The sequence below is a fragment of the Gymnoscopelus braueri genome (assembly GCF_963280865.1).
Source record: "Gymnoscopelus braueri genome assembly, chromosome: 10".
NCBI classification, from domain to species: Eukaryota; Metazoa; Chordata; class Actinopteri; order Myctophiformes; family Myctophidae; genus Gymnoscopelus; species Gymnoscopelus braueri.
This window is the reverse complement of record NC_137611.1, coordinates 42,739,090-42,764,653: the sequence shown is the minus strand read 5'-3', so window position 1 is coordinate 42,764,653 and position 25,564 is coordinate 42,739,090. Positions and strand designations below refer to the sequence as shown.

The window sequence follows — 25,564 nt, the reverse complement described above, 5'->3', positions numbered from 1 at the left end:
TGCATCCGACTGTGGGGGGAGGGGAAGCTGGAACGGACGGCAGACATTTTGTGCCCGAAATATTCGACACACAGAATAATACTGATGCAGAGACAAAGTGGAAACACACACACACAAAAACAACAAAACAAACACCCCCCCCCCCCCCAAAAAAAAAACAAAAAAAAACAAATACTGCAAGAGCGATCAGTGCTACGAAGACACGCAGGATTTGGAATAGTCGTGACTTTTTCTTTTTTACTTGTTTTTTGAGTTTTTAAATAAGATTGCTGCGTAGTTAGAGCTATTATCTAGTGCTTTTGGCTCAGTATAAAATAAAGGACTGAAAAAACTAAACAGGAATATGTGCACGGTTATGCAATAATGAGACTATGAATGAATACATCTCTACAGAAAATCTCAAAAGGGAGGTTGAGAGAAAGAATCTGCCGTGTCTTCCCCGGACTTCCAGATTAGAAATAATTCATTGTTTTTCAGCGGGAACGGGGGGGGGGGGATTAAAAAAAACAAACAAAAGCATGTCATAACGCTTTCAAAATGTTACATGTTAAGTCTAGCATTCATTAACAGCAGACTTGCTGGTACACAGTAAAATCCTCTGTTAATTTATGGACCATTTATTATCGCTGCTTCCTCCGCACATACTGGTCAGCGAACACACTCAGCTCTGTTTAAGGAACCCTGCGGCAGCGACGGGCAACACATGCAGGCCTGGGCGATTAACCGGAAACACACTACATTTTTATATATATATATATATATATATATATATATATATATATATATATATATATATATATATATATATATATATATATATATATATATATATATATATATATATATATATATATAAATATCAAAGATTTGCACACATTTTCTAGATTTTTCTAAAAAATAGCAGATCTACAAGCTCATAACGCGGCACCGAGTGCCGCGCTATGAGCTTGTATATCTGCTATTTTTGAATAGCCAAAGAAATCTAAAATGACAGATGCGTTCCAGGTCTAAATGGGTTAAAATAATCATGATATGCATGATCATATGTGCCCAGCACTACTGACCAGTTTGACGAGAGAGAGAGAGACTTCTACTTTGAGAAGCTGAGGAGCAAGGAGCTCATCATCTGTGAAGGAAGCAGACCCACGCTGCTGAAAACTCATGGCATCCTTTATGACACAGATGAAGGGTTCGTTCTCCCTGCTACTACAGACGAGGAGCCACAAGTATTCTGATGACGTGGTCAAATAAAAAAAACTTTGACTTGGCAGAGTTCTTACTTGCTTTGCTAGACTTTGACTTGACTTTGACTCGACTTGAGAGAATGTCAATGTAACCAAATTTGTACTCTCTCAGAGCTGTTAAGAAAAATCACACCCAGTGTGAAGAGAGTGGTGCCTTTCAATTAGTGTAACTGGTTGCATCCTTGTGTTGCAATCAGCTGCAGCTGTTGAGGCCGTGCTCAAACATACGGACAGACACACACCCACGGTCAAATGTAGGAGTGGTTGGCACCACTCAAAAACGCGTTCGCACACCTAGATTAAAAAGGCTTGAAGCAGGTGCGTGGGCAAAATACAGTTAACATCCAACAATAAAAGATATACCTGCGCACTGTCAAAACCTGCTCGGTACAGAGCAAAAACGTAACGTTTCGCTCAGTGACGAGCTTGCTTCTTCAAATAATGTTTTGCTCCTGTACCGTGCAGGTTGGTCAGTATATATTTTATTGGTGATACTTTCTCAGAGATAAATTAACATGGGGAGGATTTTACCATGTACTGTAGTACTACTGACAACAACAGACCTCCTGGTAGTACTATTGACACACATAGGTCAAATGGCATGATTATAAGAGGGCTGGTGATTGTTTCTTAGGGGTGTAATGATGATTTCTGCTCAGTTGACAAAATGCCAGCACTGGCTGCGATATTGATCTGCCTTTTTAATCAGTTCATAGCATGTATTGTATATGGTATTGTTTTGTAGTGGGTACAATGTGGTTCGCGATGAGAAAAAAAAGAGCTGGCTGCGTTTATATAGGGGACCGGGTCCCTGGCGAAGTTCTCGTCCTTAATGCTTTATGAGTGTAGATGTTGTTGCACTTGAAGAAAAAAAAGAAAAGAAAAAAGAATTGCCTGGAGTTTGTACATATCGAGAAGGCCAACGATGTTCAAAATGCACCGGACTGACTCCTCTTGTTCCTACATGAAATACCATTCATTCAGTTCACCATCTCGCCCCTCTCAGGTCCATGGAGCGGGCGGCAGATGATATTTAAAAATCCTTGTAGCATTTAGTTTTTTTTTTTTTTTGTCCCTGGCCGGCGCCCAGCATCCTCGCTTCACGGCGTGCTGGAAGATTGAGCGCTCGTAGTCGCACGTGCCAGTGGATGAATCATGATCTACATCTTTAGTGTGTGGCAAAAGCTGCGTGACCCCCTCTTACCCTCCACACTCACTGCCCCCGTTACCTCAGTCCGCAACACGGCCCGTTTGTCATCCCGGCGTTCCTCTAAGGCTCTTTCTCGGTAACCCAGAACCTTTTCCATAACCTGAAACTTTACAGAACCCGAGGAGTTCTGAGACGGTTTTTTTTTTTTTTTTTTGTTTAAGTTTCCAGAGCCAGGGAGGTACTTCATAAAAAAATACTAATTTAAAAAAAAACTAAAATAGCTGATCTACAAGCTCACAGTTCATCGTATCAAGCTTGTACAACAGCCATTTTTCGCGTTTGAAAAGTACAAGTTCTGAGCCCTGGCTTTTCAAGAACTCATGGTTGGAACCACCTCCTGAGCGGCAGGGCCCAAATCAGGTCCAGAGAACCTCAACCTGAAACCCGAGCCGTAGCGTATATTGGAAAACAAATCCCAGAACCCCGCGAAATACCTTTCACGGCACGGTGACTATTCGCTTAGTTCATGTCGTCGAAAAAAAAGCACCGCTTAAGTCATCCTCCTTTTCCCCGGCGAGCCGCACGCCGCCTCAGTTCATGGCGTGCTGGCGGATGGTGTGAAAGATCCAGTCCATCTTGGTGGTCCAGCCGCCGTGGTGGGCGTCGTTCATCTGCTTCATGAAGTAGTCCAGGGCCTCCTGCTCCGTCTTGTCCAGCGCCAGCGTCTTGCGGATGTAGGCGATGTCGTCGAACGACTGCAGCTCGGGCATGCCGGAGCCCAGCATCATGGAGAACAGGTTGATGAAGAGGTTGGCGTGCTGCCGGATGGCCAGGTACGCCTTGTAGCACATCTCCTGGAACCTGTGTGGTGGGGCGTGGAGCCCGGAGGAGAGATGACGGACGGACGGACAGAAGGATGGAAGGAAAGAGGGGACGGGAGGAGGAGTGGTGATGATTGAAGAAGAGAAGGGAAGTAGGTCTGTGCACTATATCGTTGCAGTCGAGCAGAAACCTCTTATCGCCGTGTTTTAACCCAAAGACCTGAGGCGATTCTTAAAAATGATTTTCTAAATCCTAACAGTTTTTTGAAAAAAAAAAGCAAGATTTTACAAAAATAGCAGATCTATAAGCTCATAGCGCGGCACTCGGTGCCGCGCTATGAGCTTGTATATCTGCTATTTTTGAATAGCCAAAGAAATCTAAAGTGACACAGATGCGTTCCAGGTCTTAATGGGTTAGATTTGTGTTTTTTCGAAAATGAAAGCCCTACTTGATCATACTACACAGCGTCACACAAAAGCATCAAAACTATTTTTGCTATTTTTTTATTTGAATGCTGAAAAGTAACAGTTTTGGACCTGTGAGGTTTCCACCCGACAAGAGACGATATCGATATTCTATAGATATCGTGATACGAGACTAGATATTGCCTAGCATATTGGATACATTAATAATGTGACATGGCACAAGTGTTGTCTTTTCCTGGTTTTAAAGCCAGCATTACAGTCGTTGTCGTTTTCTCATCTCACATGACTGTTATAGCCGTTCCGTTATTTGTCTTTAACCACTTACGTTATTATATCGTCACCTTGCTAAACTTATGGCATAAGTAATTTGTTTTTGTTTTTCAGGAAAAATAAAAAAAACAACACTATATGATATTTCTTAATCATTTGACCCAAAATGTTTATAATAAATATGACTATTAAAATAAAAATAACACTGTCTGTCAGTTATGTAATGTAAGAGATTTAAATAGGTTTAAATAGGATTAAATCTGACTTTACTGATTTAGGCAACAACAAAAAAAGCCTATTTTGGCCTAAGTCACACTAGGGAGTTAGGCCATTATACTAAAAGGGGAGGGAACAGCATGATCCTTTTCAATTAAGAGATAGGCGATTTTTCCAGAGGTGGCCAGTGTCATGAGGAGCTGACTTAGGCAAAAATATCATTTTCCTCAAAAAAATGACTTGGTCATTAGTTTAGCAAGTTGACGATATAGCCATTATTGATGATTATTTATCAAAAAATATCACTGTGAAAATATTTTGTGAATGCACACCAATAGTCATCCTCACAATATCATCACAATATCAATAATGAGGTATTTGGTTAAAAATAGTGTGATATTAGATTCCCAGGCCTCAACACAAGGGTAAAACCTTTTTTTGGTACCTTTTGTTGTGATTTTGATGCATTTCAAAGCGCAACAGATAAAACGGACGCACGCCCAACGTTACCTCTCAAACTCCCTTGTTTTAGTGCACTCCTGTGTTCCTTTGCTGATGACGATCAGGAAGTCCTGCGTCAACACGAAGGGCACGCGCTCCCTCTTGTACCCAAACTTCTTCTTTTTGTGATCGAGGAAATGGCCAAAGTCTATGTGAAACAGCTGTGAAATGTGGCAACAAAAAAAAAAGAGAAGAAAGAATGATGCAACATGGAACAACAACATTTTATCCACTAGATGTCACACTTCTATAACAGCTCTGTTGCATTAAGGTTCGCCATTTCCCCTTCACCTCTGTAAGGGGCAGAAGTGGAAGTACATTTACTTAAGTACTGTACTTAAGTACAATTCTGAGGTATTTGTACTTTACTTGAGTATTTCCAATTTCCAATACTTTTACTCCTACTTCACTACATCTCAGAGGCAAATATTGTACTTTTACTCCACTACAATTATTTGAAAACTTTAGTTACTAGTTACTTAGTTTGCAGATATAAATATATTACATTATAAAACATACATTAACCACTTTAGCCCTATTTTATACCTAGGCTATTTGAAAATAGCAGATCTACAAGCTCACAACGCGTCGCAACGCGTTGTGAGCTTGTAGATCTGCTATTTTCAAACATTTTGTACTTCTACTTTTGGAACTTTAAGTACATTTTGATACCAATACTTTTGTACTTTTACTCAAGTACATTTTTAATTCCGTAACAGAGTACTTCTACATTGCAGTACTGATACTACTTAAGTAAAACATTTGAGTACTTTTTCCACCACTGGTAAGGGGCCTTGTCCACAAAAAGCATCTTTTGAGCTGATAGCGGCTGTCTGCCATGCATTTCTATGGTAAAGACTTCTCTTCCCAGCGCCGAGCATTAGGCCACACAATTATTACATAAATCGCTTAAACGCAATTATTTGAGATAATCAAAATTATTTGGCATAATCGTCATAATCGTTGCTGATCTACAAGCTCATAGCTTGAGCTTATAGATCGTCTATTTCCGTTATTAATTATGTCAGTATTTTTTTTGTATATTTGTCATTTCTACACCGGCCCAACTTCAAAGCCTAAAATGCAATTTGTATTCATATGTTCCAGTGTTCAAACGACAAAAACACAAATAAATCGTTAATCGCAATTATTAGTTTGACACTGCACAGCATTTTTTTGGGGGGTGAGCACCCTGAGCGCTTCAACCAGACTTTCGTCTTTGTGATTCATGGTCATGTTGCTTTTCCTCATTTGATCCTCCTGTCTTGTGTCTGACAACCCGGTCATTTACGTCCCGACAACGAATCGTGACCACGGCCATCAGAAGTCCATGTTTACCGTTGTTTCAGACAGGGCTATTAGTGCTAATAAACACAGACGACACAACACTCCCGAGCACAGCAAAGGTTGATAGGTTCTGGTATCAATAAATGATCCGTGAGAGAGACATGATATCCAAAGCGCTTACTCCTCCACTCATGAAATACTTTGTGTGGACACGGCCCCTTAGGCAGCAATCATGTCACACGTGGATTAAAAGCAAAATAAAATCTCACGACTGAAGGATTGCGTGTGGCCAAGTCCTATTACGGAATTTGTGAAACGGTGTGAATGGAGCCCCGCACCCTAGCGCCGTTTCCTAAACTATTAACACAATATGTAACATTATGATGTTTTTGTAATATTGTTCCTGCTGTTCTGCATACTGACAACCAGGTGAAGAAATCACAGAATGAGGATTTAACCGTTGCTTTTATGACATATCCGAGACCATTAGGATTTTATGGACAATGATTCTAAACGTATTGCTAGTTTAACCACTTCAAAATGCTCTAATCTTTAAAAAAAAAATGACTGAATAGCGGCTATTCAGTTATTGTCGATAGGCTATTTTCGCTGCGCAACATGCTTTCATAGAAGACATGCTGGCTTCTGTGGAATCCAAATTACTGAAATCAGTGGCGACCGAGAACTTTAAATCCATGCATGTCGTCTGCAAATCTGCAAGACGACATACTGTACTCAAACACTGGGAAAATGTAAAAACAATGACGTAAACATTACCTGTCCGTCGTCTTTCACCATGATGTTGCTGTTGTGCCGGTCTCCTATGCCCAAGATAAAGGTGGCTACACAGTAGCCTGCGCATGACCTCGTAAACAGATCTATGGCTTGGTCGTACCTGGGAAACATCAAAGAATACGTCACTCACAACAAAGTGGTGTAAAAGTAACCAAGTATATTTACTCAAGTACTGTACTTTTAAGTACAATTTCTAGGCAAACCTGTGGAGAAATGCATGCAGCTACACAGGAGGTATAAGCAACCAGTCCCTCGTTTTAATAGCGTACTACAAGCCAACATAATCATGTGGCTACATTTGAATGATTTATGAGGCTTGCCTCTTAGTATTTAAAGTGTGTGATTTCAGCTCCCTGGATGAAAATAATGCTCAAGTGGACACTCGTGTCGTGTGGATTTAATACTGCATTACGGTGCAGTTCCACACATTTAACAAAGTCTGTAGTTGGAATACAATGCCGAGTCCCTAAGTTCAAATGATTGCAATACAATAAAGTTTGTCTGGTGTAATTATGTCACAAATGTTAGACTAACCAGTGGACAAATGTTAGTCCACTGGTTCTCAATGTGGGGTCCGGACTTCATTTTTATTTTTTATTATTCTCATTCTAATTTTATCTTTGTTTTGTTGTTGTAGCATAGTCCTTTGTGGACCACGCAACACAGCATTTACCCTTCTTTGTATGAGCAGCGACAAACTCGAACCTTCTTGCATTCTTGCTATAACTCACATCTCTCCCCTGTTCTTGTCCTTCAGCCACTGGTGCAGCGTGTGGCTGTTGAACTGCAGCGCCCCCTTCAGGCCGCCCTTGCACTGGATCTGCATGATGGTGTGGGAGTTCCGCACCACCTCGATCAGACCCACGCAGTCCCCGATGGACATGCAGCCGTACGGAAGCATCCTGGAGGGGGGTGTGTGTGTGTGTGTGTGTGTGTGTGGGGGGGGGGGGTGGTAACGAGAAGGGCAGGAAAAGAAAAAAAAAGTCATTAGAAAGGGGTGGGGGTGGTATGGGCAGTGTTGCCAGATTATGTGAGAGAAACAAGCAACCAGGTCTAGGAAGACCAGCCCAAGAGAAGCGACTATGGGCCACATGAGCACTTTAACATATACATCAGCTATTTGAAAATAGCCGATCTACAAGCTCACAACACGTCACAGTTGTGAGCTTGTAGATCGGCTATTTTCAAATAAAATCTTGCGGGGAAATTATAATAAGCAGATCTGGCAACCCTGGGTATGGGGTCCAAGTGTTTAACAACGGAGGAGACGGCTCTGTAAGTTTCATAGTTTATACATTCGCACGGGAACCTAATTAGCCTGATAATTACATTAGATGTCTTTCCTTTTCTCTGTGAAGTCAAAGAGTGAGAGTGCTTTTTTCACAAAGAGAATCTTTGGTAGGGTGTGTGTGTGTATTAACTGTGCAGGAGTTGTTCTGTGCTGGCACACACAGTAACACCTATATGACAATGAAAAATGTATGTCACTACTGTCAGCTGCATTTAAGCATTTATGAGGGGGGGGTGCCTGGTAACTCAGCCAATTAATGCATATTGTTGCTACCAGGAAGAAACCTTGCATCTCCAAATTTAAACTTTATTTTTTTCGTTAATTAATGCCGTGCTTCGTCATACACGAGTGTAGCGCATAAGTTGGGAAAATAGCCGATGTACAAGCTCACAACACATTGCATCATTCACGAGGCATTGTAAGCTTGTAGAGCTGCTATTTTCACAATTTTGAAACAATTTGTAAATTGAAAGTGCTCAAGTCTGTCTGTGGGTTTTATAAATACTGAAAATGTAAAAGTATTAACAAGAGCGTGTGACTAAATACTAACTACATTAGATTCATTGGAACACAGGTTCTTCTTTTGCATTTCCCTAACAACTTGTATGTCAAAAACTAACAGTTTTTGACATACAAGGTTTGAACCCCACAGCGACAACATGCACCTGGTGAGCACCAGTGTTGCCAGATTCTGTGAGAGAAACAAGCAACCAGGTCTAGGAAAACCAGCCCTAGACTGCCCTAGAAAAAAAACAGCCCTAGACAAAATAGCAGATCTACAAGCTCACATGCGACGCGTTGTGAGCTTGTAGATCGGCTATTTTCAAATAAAATCTTGCGGGGAAATTATAATAAGCAGATCTGGCAACCCTGGTGAGCACCTTTGCACTGGGATTTCTTGTCGTTCCAACACTGATCTGACGTAAAGCATAAAAACTCAAAAAAATTAAGAAAGGCTCCCGTGACAGAAGGTCTGTTGTAAACATAATCAGACTGCAATCATTGTGCTCCGATTTCCTACAGTCCCTCCAGGCGTACGTACTCTGAGCGCGTGACCTACATAACACTCTACATACACACACACACACACACACCTCTCTCACTCTAGCAGCTACTCACTTCCTAGACTGCCCTGGCGTGTCTGATATCTGGCATAGAGGGGCGGGTTTAACATCTCCGGAGAGAGAATGTGTGGAATCCCATTGGTTCACCGAACTGTCACCCCCGCCCGCATAACATTTGGAGCGACGCCCACTGCACTCTGGTTGGTTGAGGATGACTCCCACTTCCTATGCCCGGAACATCGACTCGCTGGTCCAGGCTTTTATTTTTTAGCAAAACTAAAAAATAAAAGCCTGGAGATCGAGGCTACTCACTTCCTGACTGGAGTATCTGGACCGGCAGAGTCCATGGACAACGTCATGTTTAATGCAGTGGTTCTCAAACTTTTTTGATGTCAAGGACCCCCAAAATGATAGATTATGTATTTGGACGCGGACCCCCCCATCTGAATTTTTTTTGTGACAGGGACCCCCAGAGGAGAAGATTTGTGTATACATCACCCATTTGAAAATAGCCAATTTGGGGGGGGGGGGCTGTCAAAAAACATTTTCAGATGGGGGTCCACGGTTAAATATATATCAATTTGCGGGGTCCTTGACATGAAAGTTTGAGAATGACTGACTTACATAACACTCTTCACACGTCTCTGTCTCTCTAGGATCTCCTCACTTCCTTCTGAGTGGAGTTATGTGGACTGCAGAGGACGATGGACTTCATGTTTAATGAATAGCAGATTGCTTATTAATGTGCACTGGGGTTATGAGGTCCATCCACTATTCATGTCAGTGTGTGAAAGAGGAGCAGCAGCAGGTACCTGAGATCAAGCCCCTGGTTCTGCCAGATGTTCTCCATGATCCTAATGATCTGCAGAGTCAGCATGTCCTGCCTCAGATCTGGAGGAGGAGGAGGAGGAGAGGGATGGAGAGAGACAGATGAAGAGAGAGAAGGGGGTGGGGGGGTAAGAGATAGAGAGAGAGAGGGAGAAAGACAGAGAAAGATAGGGCGAAAGAGAGGTAGGGGAGATGGAGAGAGAATGAGAGCGAGAGAAAAAGAGAGAGAGGGGGAGAGAAGAGAGAAAGAGGTCACGTTCAGTTAAGTCTCAGATGATAAGCGGCTCTTTGATCAGGTGTGTGATGCATTCTAAACGTTATGATTATGGAACGGCAGAATCCCTGAGTAGGTGCAGTTTAGAATGCCAGTGCCGATAGCAGGTCTCCCGGTTGTGGAACCGCGTGCAAAAAGTGCAGAAACCATATTTTAACTTTGTGTGTTTTTTCGTCAGTTAATGCCCCTACTTTATCATACTACAGCGTCACACGAAAGCATTAAAAGTAGCAGATCCGGAAGCTCGGAGCGTGGCGTGAAGCGGCGCGTTTCGAGCTTGTGGATCTGCTACTTTTGAATTGGAATCCTGAAAAGTAACAGTTTTGGACATATGAGGTTTCCACCCGACAGAGGAGATATATTAGAGTGCCATATCATGAGGAGTTGCAGGTTGGCAGCCGTTGCCGATTTCGTTAGAAAATTACAGTTCTAGTATGCCTTATACGTAACGAAAAATTACGTATAAAAAAACACTACGTAGAAAAAAACCTCATATCTGTTAATGCTGGAGATGAGGTATGAGGCCAGACATAATGACAAGAGATGATTTGAACAGTTCACAAACATTGTCTCTTGACATTATGGTTCCATTGTTATTCGCCGATGAATATTAACCACTTTCAACCCGGCGTTCCTATTTCGGGGAAGCAAAATGTTTCTAAAATCATACACCTCAAATCAAACAGTGAAGATAGCAGATCCACAAGCTCACAAGTGTGTGTGCGAGACAGAGAGAGTTCCTCACCATCTCCGTTTTTGAAGATGATCTCGTTGCTTTGAAAAAGAAGCTCAGACATCATGTCCGGGTTCTCCCAGTTGAGCCACAGTGGCCGCTTGGCCGATGACATCATCCTGCATTCCTCCAGTCTGAAAACACACGCCATGGAATGTGTGGTGAGGAGTTAGGGCAGGAAAAAGGTCGTTGCACAAAACGAAAAGGGAGTCGCTCAAACAAATCCTTGAATGAAAACTGAAAGAGCCCGACAGGATCGATGATGGGATCTTAAATCGATGACAAAAATACAACTTAACCCATTAAGAGTCTACAAAATGTCTTCTAAATCCCAACAGTATTCTGGGAAAAAAAACTATGTTTCTATATCAGTGGTTCTCAAACTTTTTCATGTCAAGGACCCTCAAAATGATATGCATTTGACCACGGACCCCCATCTCAAATCCTTTTTTCCAGGGACCCCCAGAAGCAAAGATTTGAGTTAGAAAATATTGTTTCAAAAAAAAATATGTATTCAAAAAATATATGTATTCAAAGATTTGCACACATTTTCGTGATTTTTCTAAAATAGCAGATCTACAAGCTCATATGAGCTTGTAGATCTGCTATTTTTGAATAGCCAAAGAAATCTAAAAATGACACGGAAGTTGTCCCAGTCTTAATGGGTTAAACTGAATGGAATTTTATTAAAAACTAAAGTTTTATGACTAAAACTAAAATCAAAATGTGCTGTCAAAATTAACACTGCAATTGCTGCTTCATAGAATGTTTTTTATTTATTTATTTGTCTGGTTTTGGTTCCTCACATTGTAGTAGCAATAGCAACAATAACAAAGAAATAATAAAGAATGGCAACAACGGTAAGAAAAACAGCAAAGTATGCACATTAATCATAGCACACTTTGAAGTGCCTGAAGGTGCTGTGTGCATGGTTAGCGTTTCCTGGTCTACTTGTGTAAATGGGCATAGTGAAATAAGCCTATCTATCGTAGATCGGCTCTTTTCGCTGAAGAGACCCGGTATAGAAGTAAAAGGAAAAAACAACGTATATTGGAGGTTTAAGTTGTTAACCCATTTAGACCGGGAACGCATCTGTGTGTCATTTTTTATAGTCCTTTTTTAAGTATTTTTTTTGTAATTTTTTAGATTTCTTTGGGCTATTAAAAAAATAGCAGATCTACAAGCTCATAGCGCGGCACCGAGTGCCGCGCTATGAGCTTGTAGATCTGCTATTTTTTGGAAAAGGATCGTGAAAATGTGTGCAAATCTTTGAATATATAAATATATACATTTTAACTCAAATCTTTGAATCTGGGGGGGGGTCCCTGGAACAAAATATTTTGAGATGGGGGGGGTCCGCAGCCAAATAAATACATGGCGTTTTGGGGGTCCTTGACATGAAACAAGTTTGAGAACCACTTGATAGTATAGCAACATACGTTTTTTGTTTTTTTTACTGTATTTAGAAGACATTTGTAAAATCCCCCAGAAGCAAAGATTTGAGTTAAAAAATGTTCACTTTAAAAATATATATACAGTATTCAAAAGATTTGCACACATTTTTTAGCTTGTATATTTGCTATTTTTGAATAGCCTAAAGAAATCTAAAAAGTGACAGAGAAATCTAAAAAAAGAATGACAAAACATTACAGAAAAATGACCAAAAAATGACCCAAAAAAATGACAAAAAAAGACACAAATGCGTTCCCGGTCTAAATGGGTGAAAGAAAGAAAGTGTGTGAATTGTCCTACCGGAGGTTTCCCAGCTGGTGAGCGGGGTTCAGGGGGGAGGTGAAGCTCTGCAGTGCATCCATGTAGTCGGGTCTTTTCATCTGTTCCACCAGGAACTTCATCTGGACCTGAGAGAACCACACAGCACAGCTCATCAGTTTACTGGACAACACTTGGTACACTGGGAGTGGGAGGATACATATTATGCAGTTGTTTTGGCCGAACTTTGCTTCATGTACTTGACATTCATTTGAGCAGGGATTCTGCACAGAACGAGAACGAGCACCGTGTTTACAATAAACGTGAAAACACACAGTTTTAATCACTTTAACCCTATTTAACATATCGGCTACTTGAGAATAGCTCACGATGCATTCTGAGCTCTCTTTATGGCATCCTCAGGCGAGCCCTCCCTTCCTGGCACAAAATATTTTCAGATGGGGGTGACATGTAAATGTTTGGTTAACACATTCCCTGCCAGAGTTTTTTTTTTTTCACCCAGTGCCAGCATTTTTAAAGATCTTTTAACCTTTAACCATTTTTTAAGTAGTCACAAAATATTTTCTGTGATCACCATCCTCACACACACACACACACACACACACACACACACACACACACACACACACACACACACACACACACACACACACACACACACACACACACACACACACACACACACACACACACACACACACACACACACACACACACACACACACACACACACACACACACACACACACACACCTCGTAGAAAAATAATAATCCGATCGTGGTAATCCGTTCCATAATTGCAGCCAGTTGAAAAAAGCATGTTTCACCAAAAAATACATGGTAAAAAAAAGTACACAGGAGCCGAGTTACAGGATTTTTAAGTATAAGTTAACCAGGGAGTGAATGGAGCAGTAAATCTCTGGATAGCGAAATCTCTGGTTCTGTGTGGAATTTCCCCCCCCCCCCCCCCCCAAAAAAAAGTACGGACATATCCGTCTTTGGCGGTAAACGGGTGTATTTTAAAAGACGGACATGTCCGTTTTTGGCAGGTAATGTGTTAACGGGTGGTGGTGTGTGTCACCTTGTGAGCCTCGTCCTTCTTCTCCTGCTTGAGCAGGTCGGTGAGGTTGATGAGTTTCTCCATGGCCTCCACCTGTCTGCTCAGGTGCTTCAGGTACATGCCACACGCCCGGCAGTACGACTCCAGCAGCAGGCCGAAGCGCTGGCTCACCGTCTTGTTGTGCATCTCTGACCTGCGGGGAGGGAGGGAGGGATGCAACACTTAATCACCAATAAAATAATCCATGCATTTCTTTTTTTTATTCAGTAGCAAAAACAGTGGATATACACTCTCACAATGCGCCAAGATGTGACCGTTTCACCTATTTTAGCTCATTTTGTGCAACACCATGGTGTTTAAGTGGTTAATCAGACTAATCGATTACCCAGATTCAAGTTGTTTGGTTGACGTATAAAAAACACAAGACATTTGTTTTATTATTTGATTATTGAAAAAGTTATCAATATCATAATTGTTAACCCATTAAAACCGTGAAAGCATGTGTCATTTTAGATTTTAGCGTCGGCTATTCAAAAATAGCAGATATACAAGCTCACAGCGCGTGCGTGCAGTGCCGCGAGCTTGTACATCTGCTATTTTTGAAAAATCTTGAAAGATCGATAACTACTGATTTAGAAGGCATTTGTAAAATCGGCGTCAGGTCTTAATGGGTTAAAGAAATAAATCGAAAGGTGCAGGCCTAGAGGGAGGCACGGAGGAGAGAGCGTTTACGTCCTCACAACACACACACACACACACACACACGCACACGCACAGTTCAAAAACACTGAGGTCAGCGTTTTCCAAAGAGCAATGACACTTCCAACGGGCTCAACCGGACCTGAAACTAGATTGTCAGATGACATTCACACACGTGCCGACCTTTTCAACATGAACATAAACAACTCATTTGGCTGTCTACGCAGCTATGTGACATTGCCTCACTTTAAATGCCAGAAGAAGAAGTGTCCTATCCGCTGGTTGGTCAAGGCCTTCTTCAGCAGAAAGCGCGCTAGTGGGTTATCCAGGTACTGCTCGTACTTCAGGACCTGGGAACAGACAAGGAAAGGATGCAGTGTTCAAATGCAACACACTGAAGCAAATGGACAAATCAGTGTGTGACACGCTTGAAATGCCATTAGTGGTAGGGCTGCACAACACAGATTGCAGTATTTCCCATTACTGTTGCAATAACATATGTCTAGCACAATATTTGCACCTTAAGTTGTACTGTGTACACAATTATTAGTCAATTAGATTTTTGGAACTAAACTCTTTTATTGCACTTATTCGTTATCTCAATTCCTGGCGAATAGCCAACTAAACTGCACTAGGTGGCAAACAAACCGTGTTAAATTATTAGACGATAAATCATGTACACTACTGTTGAGATATGCAATAATATATCACTGTCGGGTGGAAACCTCGCATGTCCAAAACTGTTACTTTTCTGGATTCAAATTCAAAAACAGCATAGTAGCAGATCTACAAGCTCAAAAAGTGACGCTTCGCACCATCTTTTGACACAAAAGACGGTGCGAAGCGTCACTTTTTTGCTTGTAGATCTGCTACTTTAAATACTTTAGTGTGACGCTGTAGTATGGTCAAGTAGGGCGTTACTTTACGAAAAAACTCAAAAATCTCTTTTAATGGACAAGCTTTGTATCATTAATATTTTGTTTCTGCTATTTTTAGGCCCTCCGTTGTGTGGCTTATTGCTTTAACCCATTTTGGGCGGGAACCCCTTTTTGTAACTATATCTTTCAGGACGGGAACCCCTTTTGGGGTACCTGTTGATATGCACAGTATATAGCAACATAATTTTTTTTTTTTTTTTGAATAAATATTTGAAGTTTTTCAGAGAACTTAGGTCAGGATTTAGAAGGCGTTTTTAGAATCGGCCTCAGGTCTAAATGGGTTAATGAAGGCCATGGTGTAACGGCGCAACCTGTTCCACACCTGAACCAGCTGAATGAGGTACTGTGAGAGTCTGTCGTCCGTTAGGTATTTGTCAAGGCACTTCACAGCAAACTCTCTGATCATGGGGTCGGGGAAGTTACAGTCCAGCAACTCCATGGCGAGCTCCGGCTTGATGGCAGGCCAGTCCTTCAGAAGGCAGTACATCTGGACACCAAAACAAACGGAATGGTTAGAATGAGCAGCGTTACTATGATTGGATATTAACCCTATGTACAGTACGGCATGTAAAAGCAAACGTAGCAGATCTAAAAGCTCACAGCCGTATATTGGTCGGACTCTACTTTAACATCTATTAGAAAGTGTTTACTAATAAAGTGTTATTATCGAAGTGGCATCAATGTAATGTGAAGTAATGTCTAACACAGGGAGGGGTCTTCAACGTTTTTTCAGGCCAAGAACCCCTTTAGCTGAGAGAGAGATGAAGCAGGGACCCTCCACCAGTGTTGCCAGATTCTGTGAGAGAAACAAGCAACCAGGTCTAGGAAAACCAGCCCAAAAGAAGCGACTATGGGCCACATGAGCACTTTAACATATACCTCAGCAAATAGCAGAGCATGAGCACTTTAACATATACCACAGCAAATAGCCGATCTACAAGCTCACAACGCGTCGCGATGCGTTGTGAGCTTGTAGATTTTCAAATACAATCTTGCGGGGAAATTATAATAAGCAGCTCTGGCAACCCTGTCCTCCACTACATATTGGATTCATGTTAAATGTGTGTTTTCAGACATTTAACCACTTAAACTTAAAGAGTACTTTGTAAACTTGACCTTTGGCTCGTTACTTAGTCTGCTCTTTCTTCCCTCTACACCAAACCTCTTTGACAAAAATAGCTGCAGGGCATTGTGGGCTTGTAGATCTGCTATTTTCCGATAATGTTCCCCCCAGAATAGGGATGTGAGGGTTCAAGTGGTTAATGTAAAAACCAAAAATAAAGTCCCTATATCACACAAATATTTGGCGGACCCCCTGCAGTATCTCTGGAGGACCCCCTAGGGGTCCCGGACCCCCTGTTGAAGACCCCTGGTCTAACGTGTATGAATTTGTCGATGCAACGCCATCATGCAAAAATCTAACTGTGTCAGCAGCAGCAGCAGAAACGTGAGAGCGCCCCACCTGTGCAACCTCATCTCTGGAGTTCCATTTCACTGCCAGGAGGATCTTGGGAAGAATCTCTGGTATATTGACACAGTAGTGTCTGAAATAAGACATGAAAAGATTAAAGCCTGTTTAAAACAAACATTTGGTGAGCCTATTACAGAGGAGCTGAGTGATATGGCTGAAAAGTGTTAAAACACTGATATTCAATATGTTTTACTTATGGCAATTCAACAATGTACCTTATTGTAACTCTATGGTTTATCTTTATTTACTGAAATCAGACTTCTGAATATTAACACAAGTTAAACGGTGGAAGCAGCGGATAGCAAGGAAATCATTTTAACAAATTGTTTTCCAATAAATTGTTCAAAGATGCAATGAAAATCAGAATAGCTTCAATATTTATATTGACATTTTAATGCATAAATTAAAGTAGATTAGTCATAGAAGAGAAATCGATTGTTTATTGCTTAACGTTCAACAAGCGGACACTCTCATACTGTACCTGTGTCTCCATAGGAAGTCTTTCTCCTGCTCTGTGATTTCAGACAGAGGGTCTCTGTTACATATCAGACGGAGCTGTTCATTGTCACTGTCCGTCAGTGGGTTGTCACGCGCTAATCTGTTACTCTGGAAAATACCACAAAACACCACGGTGAGGCACAAACACAAACAAATGAATCATCTTTGCCAAAACAATAATTAGATCAGAGTTTCATATGGGTTGCTATTTAGATAACATGTTTAGGTGCTAGGTTTGATGTTTACCGGGTATCCTAGTTACTTTGCAGCACTTCCTGTAAGTACTTAACTTGTTTTCTTTGCACTGTTTACTTAACGGGGAGGATGTCTTTGCCAGGTGTTTCGCCCAGGCGGACAGGGTTTTTGAGGTTAGATTTAGGCATTATTTCTGTGAGGTTAGGGTTAAGGTTAGGCATAGTTTTAGTGAAGTTAAATGTTAGGGTTTAAGCGCAATCAAGGCGAAACACCAAGGAAAGAGGGAGTTCCTTACGTAACAATATACCCTGTCATCAGTTGAATAAGGGGTCATGAGATTTACTCTAAGACACTGGATAAAAGCGTCTGCTAAATGCCTAAATTATAATTATCTGCAAAGGTATGCTCACACACACGCATATGTCTGCTTGCGCAGACACAGACAAACACACACATGATTCAATGCATGAATGTAGTCACCGTGGCTGATATGAGAGACTGTAGACTCTACATTAAGAGCATAGACTGCTGCTGGTAGCAGTTGTTTGTTTGGTTATGTGTGGTGAGGTCTACACACACATACACACAAAGTCCTCATGTTATGATGGATTAACATATTGTCAATACAGATTAGACGCACACGCCCAAAACACACACACACACACGTTTGCTAGGCCTTACCAAACCGGTGTGGCTGTAATTGAAGCCCAGCTCCCTGGAGATGTTCCAGTTTGCGTGATCTTCGATGGTAGCCATGTCAGGAAACTTGACAGGGCAGCTGAAGTGGTCGAACTCTAGCTCCAGACATGGCGTTTCCTGGGTGTTTAAAAAGAAAGGTTAAGAAAAGACCATTTGAGATACATTTACAGCGCAAGAGAAAGCACTGTAGGTACAGCAGGGTAAAGACACCACACACAAAAGGAACACCATCAATAATGAACAATAGTATACTGTACAACAGTATACACCCTCGACAACACAAAAGAAATGACTAAACTGGGGGTTCTTGAAATAAAGGTTGGGGAACCACAAAATAATGGCACCTTTTGCACAGAGGGCCATGTACTGTTTCAGTGAATAATTTATAAGTGGGATGGAGAAGCTTAGCTGGTGACTTCAATCCAGGCTTAGCTGGTGACTTCAATAACACCTTCAATCCAGGAACGCATCTGTGTCCTTTTAAGATTTCTTTGGCTATTAAAAAATAGCAGATATACAAGCTAATAGCGGGGCTATGAGCTTATATATCTGCTATTTTTGATAAATCTTGACATTTTGTGCAAATCTTGAATATATATATTTTTAAAGGGAACATTTGTAACTTAAATCTTTGCTTCTGGGGGGTCCCTGGAACAAAACATTTTGAGATGGGGGTCCGCGGCCAAATACATGATCAAAAAATGTGTTCTAAATCCTAACAGTATGTTGCTATATCAGTGGCGATCCAACTATGTAATATGTTGGTCCAGGGAATCCCAGGAGGACATATCGGAGTTAAAGAAATTCACTTTAAAACATACATATATTCAAAGATTTACACACATTTTTCACGATTTTTCTAAAGAATAGCAGATCTACAAGCTCGTAGCTTGTATATCTGCTATTCTTTGAATAGCCAAAGATATCTGAAAATGACACAGATGCGTTCCCGGTCTTAATGGATTAAAACGAGGTGACTCGCGGAAACGTGAAACCTTGCGGCTTCCCGCTGTGGTCTACGTTATGGCTTTTTTCCACTATGAAGGGTAACCCGGAACTTTCCATGACCTGAAACTTTCCAGGTATATCACATCAGTGGCTCAGGAGGAGGTAAGAGTTCCCGGTTCGATCACGGGGCTCCCACTGTGTTGGTGTCGAAGTGTCCATGAGCAAGGCACTGAACCCACCTAATAGGCTCTATGCACAGCAGCCATATTGGAAAATGTAATTGGCCCCTTTCTCACTTCATTAACAGGTCTTAACAATTATATTAATTAAGGCTCTGTTCCATTCTGGTCAAACAGAGTCAGGGTGGAAACACTCTGCTACACTAATGGGTCTCATATGGGTGTCCTTGAGGGTGCCCCCTATGGGTCTGTAACTCTGAGAGTGTACAAATGGAACCGGTCCATTTGGTTCCATTTGTACACTCTCAGAGTTACATTATGATGGTCCTTGAAATTAAAAAGTGTGAGAACCGCTGTGCTACATTAAATGGAACAGAGCCTTCATTAGTTTCATTGGTAACACCTGTGAAGGAAGTAAGGAAGAGGCCCAACTTATTTCCAATATGGCTGCTGTGCATAGAGCCTGTTGCTCCCGCTGAGCAGGTTGGTGCCTTGCATGGTTTCCTCTGCCGTGCTGTGTGTGAATGTAATGCACATTGTAAAGCTCTTTGGATAAAAGGTGCTATATAAAAAAGGCACCATTTACCATTTTATATAAAACGGATAACAGATCTACAAGCTCACAACATGACGCGTTGTGAGCTTGTAGATATGACCCTTATCTGAGACCCAGCCGTAGCATATGGAAACAAACCCAGAACTTATGAAATATGTTTTATGGCATGTGTAGCGGTTCGCTTAGTCCTTGCAGTGGGAAAAGAGCCATTAGAGCAGTAGTTCTCAAACCTTTTCGTGCCAAGGACCCCCAAATTGATATATATATATATATTTTGCCCCTCTTCTGAAAAGGTTTTGTGCCAGGGACCACCCCAGAAGAGAAGATTTGTTTTGAAAAATTCAAAAAAATCAAAAACTTTCAGGATTTTTTTCAAATGTAAAAAAAGAAATAGACCCCACTTTGAGAACCACAGCATTAGACACAGTCTGGACAACTTGTTCTCTGAGGCTGTTCTGAACTGTGCTGTTCTGTTTATCTGTTTCAGTTAACTGTTCATAGAATTTGCTTATCAACATCTTTAATGTCAACCTCTGTGTATATGTAAGTGTGCATGTTTTTTTACACCCACAAGCTATTGCCAACTTGTCTGGTTAGGCTGTTTGTAGCCCTGTCACGCTCATGATAGTACATTACAAAAAAACTAATTTGTTTGCCTTTTGGGCTTTTTAAACAAAATGTTAAATAATTTCGATATACAATGAATGACTGGTAGTACCAATAACCAAAATAAATAATGCACCATGTGCCTTTTGCACAGAGGGCCATGTACTGTATCAGTGAATAATGTATAAGTGCGATGAGAAGGTTATCAGGTAGTTCTGTTTTAATGTGGTTGTCTGCTCTACAAGCTCACAATGCATGGCATAGCTTGTGGGTCTGCTAATTTCCACACATTTTTAAACCATTCTTGGTTCTCAAAGTGGGGGCTGAAGAACCCCAGGGGTCCCCAGCAAAAGTAGTTAATGTAGCATTTTAACCACTTTGTCCATTTATACATGTTGGCTATTCAAAAATGTACATCTGCAAATTTTTTCAAATCTTGAAAGTAAAATAATAATAATAATAAATAAATAAATTAACAAGAATGGAGCAGCAACTTTTTGGATAGCGTTATCTCCTAGTTCCTTTGAGATAAACAAAAAAAAACAAGACAAAAAAAAAAGATCTATATTTAAAAGAAAATGGCAATAAGAGTTAAAAGGAAGAGGTCCACATCTGACCTTGTTGGGGTTGGAGCCCGTGACCCCAATGGGGTTGAGCAGGTCCTCCAGGCCGTGGGGAACGGGCCACAGGTTCAGCGCCATCTTCCCCGACACCAGCGTGTGTGTGTAGTCAAACAGGTTGATGTTGCCCCAGGCCAGCGGACAGTGCTCCTGAAAGGGACACACACCAATGACACACCACATGGATTAAAATGATTTCATAAAATAATAACTGCCCACCACTTAGGGCTGTCAATGATTATGACATTTTACTTGACGATTAATTGTCATCCTCCTATAATTCCACAAAGCTCTGTGTGGGTGGTGTACAGTGCAGTGAGCCCAAAATCTCTTCTGCCCGGTTCTCCTCATATCAGTGCCTGGAGCAATTCATCTGAATTTGCACAGCCAGTCACCATTACCATGTGCATGGAACTGCAAAGCCCGTTTTTCCGCTTTCCCCAAATGTCAGCTGTTTATTAGCGTTTTTGTGTTCGCTGCCTCCCGGGTTGCCAAATCATGTGCGCATATCCCCCCACGAGTACAAATAGTTATGATTTACAATGTAATTGCGTTATGTGGCATTCAGAGCTTTGTAAACCAAACAAATTGCACGGGGCAGATATGACAAAGAAATTACTGACAATGACCGATACCAACTGTCAAAGTTAATATTGTATTATGGCCAAAATATGCCATATTTTACACTCAAAATGTTACAAAATAGTGGAAATAGCCGATCTACAAGCTCACAACGTTGTGAGCTTGTAGATCTGCCATTTCCACTGTTTTTATAAAATGTTAAAAAATGTATGAATTAACCTTTCTCAACATGGAAAGGATTATGACGATTGTTATCGCAAATAATTGCTATTAGGCAATGATGTAGTAATTGAGACAGGCCTACCACCGCTACTTGCTCTATGGCTCTGAAACATGGAAGATCCAGGTGTTTATTAACAAATACCTGCATCCTTAAAGGGATTCTAGGCAACTTCAGAGATCAAAAAAAGAAAAAAACTGTTGTCAAACACCGCCCCTCCACTCCACCCCCCCCCCCTCCTCATCAGCAGTTTGTTTCCCCGACCACTAGACAAGTGACGCAGGGGGACTTCTGAAAGGGCCATGCCGAAAACAGGTTGCTTTATTCGGATACAATGCGTGTCACTGCCCGCCCCTGCCGATTCTCTGAATTTTTATTTTAAATAGGCTCCGTCATGATTAATTGACCACATATATAAAGTTAAACAACTAAATTCTATCCGACCGATATCTTATAAGTAAATTCCGTGCCACAAAATAGAAGTTTGAGAGCTTTTTGAAGTTTTAAAACGGCGGAGAGAATAGCGCACAGAAAGCGCACTCGGGTCCATTCGGTTTCACCTCGCCACCTGATTGGCCAACCTTCGCTGCCAAGGCCTAACAAAATAAAACTTTGGTTTCCGGTTGGCTGTCATTTTAGGGCTGAGTAGGTAGGGAATTTATTTTATTTTATTTTTATTTTTATTTTTTTGTGGGAATGACGGGTAGCAATTTTATTTTTTATTTTATTTTATTTCCTCATGGGAAGGATGGGTAGGTCGGTTTTTTTTTTTTTTTTTTTTCCTATGGCAATGATCGATATTAATGCTTCTTTTTTAATATATTCTATGTTTTCCTGAGTTACCAATTTCTAAATCATTAAATGGTTCATGTACACTGCACTTACAAAATAGTGTCTGAAAACAACAAACAATAAACAATTGAAAACTTTGAATAGAATGTCCACACACTGGTTGAATACTTTTGAGTTTTAATTCAACTCTAAGTAAAGTACCAAAGTAAAGTGCTGTATCACTCACATACCAAAAATATTAATACAAAACAAACATCTTCAAGTAAACGGTCCATGAAAAGTTCACAGACCTTTTTAAATGACAAACATTTCAAATTAAACTTTTTTCCCCCTTTCCAATGTTCAACAATGCAATATTTGAGAGAATGTAGCTATTAAAATATATGACACTGTTCCCCAGACAACTGAATTGTAAAACACAAAGACTACAGACCAATTTTGTTTTGTCTATCTCAATGGTGGCCAATTTAGACCTACAGTATTCCACAGCAGCCATCTTGATGTGTCAATGGGTAACATGGGTGTATTTTAAGTAAGTCATTTTAAGTCCCCATTCAAATGGGTGGGCTTATATTGACTCTTAATTACACCTGACTGTGTAAATACCCATTGATGACTGACAGGTCAAAGTTGTTTATTTTACTTTTTTGAATTGTTCAAAACCTTGAAAAGCACTATGAATTTGATGTATTATGAAATAGGTAAATAGGTCTTTATTGGCCACCATTGATACATGCATGTGTAAACAAAAGTGCAGTGGTGGAAAAAGTACTCAAATGTTTTACTTAAGTGAAAGTATGAATACTGCAATGTAGAAGTACTCTGTTACAAGTAAAAGTCCGCAATTCAAAATGTACTTGAGTAAAAGTACAAAAGTATTGGTATCAAAATGTACTTAAAGTACCAAAAGTAAAAGTACTAAAATGTAAAAAAAATAAATAGCAGATCTACAAGCTCACAACGCGTCGCCATTGTGAGCTTGTAGATAGGCTATTTAAGTAGCCTATGTATAAAATAGGGCTAAAGTGGTTAATGTATGTTTTATAATATACAAATGTATATCTGAAAAGTAACTAGTAACTACGGTTTTCAAATAATTGTAGTGGAGTAAAAGTACAATATTTGCCTCTGAGATGTAGTGGAGTAGAAGTAAAAGTGTTGGAAATTGGAAATACTGAAGTAAAGTACAAATTCCTCAAAATTGTACTTAAGTACAGTACTTGAGTAAATGTACTTAGTTACTTTACACCACTGCAAAAGTGGTCTGTAGCCTTTGTGTCATGGCCCCATTCTATTTAGTGGACTATAGAGCACTTGCAAATGTAGTCCTAGACGATTTTAATAGGGGTTTCAAATTGTCTGATTTCATATGTTTCTATGCAGTAGAATAGTAACTTTCCACCACTGCCTATTTGTCGAGACTATACTAGAAGGCTTTGTCTAAACGGGGAATATTATTTACCCCATGCGCAGAGTGCTGGTGATGTTAGTGACACAAAAACACATAGGTAACGTTTGCTAGCTTTCTCACACTGTCACAGTAACGTCAGCTGAACTTTACAGTCAGTAGATGGGATCCGCAGGTCGTCGTCTCTGGGTACATCCACACATCTCCATCAAGTTGTCGTACGGACGACGGAAGTCCCATCCACTCCCATGTTAAGTTTAAAACCGGAAGTACCGTTACGGGTTTTTTTTAAACATGGGAGTGAACGGGGCTACCGTCACGTAGCGTACCGTTGCACGCTAGCGTACGGACATGTGTGGATGCACCCTCTGGGACCGAGAAGCCGACTTGTCTCTCTCGTAGAAAGTTTAGTACGTCGTTAAACAATTCCTCCTTTTTGTTCTGAGCTTGTTTGGCGGTGGGCAAGTGCACGTTATGTTGCTTCCTCCTCGCATCTCAGGGCTAAATATTTAAGTTGAACATGGCCAAAACAGACCCAGCCTGAGAGGCTAGAGGCTCGGTGTGCGTAGAGAGTATGTCGAGTGAGATGTGGGTCCATGTATCCGCTCGGTCGTGTCTCTGCTGCAGATGAAAACTGACATCGGCACTGTTTCACCTCCTTAATTATGTCTGCAAACGTTTTAGAAGTCAAGCGAATTATTTTAGGAGGTGGTTTGCACGGGCAGACGACAGACACTGTACACAGGTCCATGGCTGGAGGAGGACATGCATGTGCTGCTGTTGTTGTTAATGTGCGCCCGCGCCCGCCGTCTCCTCGCGATGATGCAATGACGCATGAATAGTAAAACAAAACATTTGCGCACATGATATTTTAGACGAAAGAAAACTTTGATTAAACTTCGCGAATGTGGTCGCACCAAATATATTTTTTGTAAGACGTTTTTGATCGACTCGGTCGGATTTTGACTTAATTTTATTTATTTTTTTATTTTCACTCCAAATGCCAATAAAATCATCTGGGTCGCGCGTATTTAATAGGGTCGGTCGCCAACCGGAAACCAACATATTATTTTGTTAGGCCCAATCACAGAACATTGAGCGAGGACGCTGATAGGACAGTTCACACGGACACGGACGCGCACATGCCCGCTTTTCATTTACGTCCCGGACAGAGCCGGATACCCGGATGTCAAAACATAAATAGTAGGGAAAATACGGATTTCAGAAAGAGGACTGTGTTTCAATGGAGGAAATCACCCCAGCATCATTATATAGTGGCTGATAGAGGGGGAAAAATGCAAAATATATATATATATAAATATTTTTAAATTTAGGATTAAAGTTAGAGAGTGAGATAGAGAACTCTGGTGAAAGCCCTATGCCCTATTAAGAGGATTAAGTCAAGTACCACCGCTAAACACAAGTGCAACAAAAACCAGGATGCTTATCGTTGTAAAGTACA

General features: G+C 41.0%; 1 protein-coding gene across 2 annotated transcripts in view; it reads right to left on the bottom strand.

The window, feature by feature from the left end:
- Positions 1–973: 973 nt before the first annotated feature.
- The window catches only part of LOC308092896 (phosphatidylinositol 4,5-bisphosphate 3-kinase catalytic subunit alpha isoform), a 37,800-nt gene continuing 13,209 nt past the window's right edge, over positions 974–25,564 (bottom strand). For both annotated transcript variants that reach the window (XM_080439019.1, XM_080439020.1), the window contains 14 exons: positions 21,098–21,250; positions 18,174–18,308; positions 17,281–17,405; positions 16,791–16,872; positions 15,651–15,815; positions 14,637–14,740; positions 13,713–13,884; positions 12,653–12,759; positions 10,913–11,034; positions 9,878–9,956; positions 7,442–7,612; positions 6,693–6,810; positions 4,638–4,789; positions 974–3,255 (listed from right to left, as the gene is read on the bottom strand). In XM_080439019.1, coding sequence (XP_080295145.1) covers positions 2,985–3,255; positions 4,638–4,789; positions 6,693–6,810; positions 7,442–7,612; positions 9,878–9,956; positions 10,913–11,034; positions 12,653–12,759; positions 13,713–13,884; positions 14,637–14,740; positions 15,651–15,815; positions 16,791–16,872; positions 17,281–17,405; positions 18,174–18,308; positions 21,098–21,250 — 1,956 coding nt within the window. In that variant the 3' untranslated portion in view covers positions 974–2,984. The remainder of the gene's footprint in view (positions 3,256–4,637; positions 4,790–6,692; positions 6,811–7,441; positions 7,613–9,877; positions 9,957–10,912; positions 11,035–12,652; positions 12,760–13,712; positions 13,885–14,636; positions 14,741–15,650; positions 15,816–16,790; positions 16,873–17,280; positions 17,406–18,173; positions 18,309–21,097; positions 21,251–25,564) is intronic.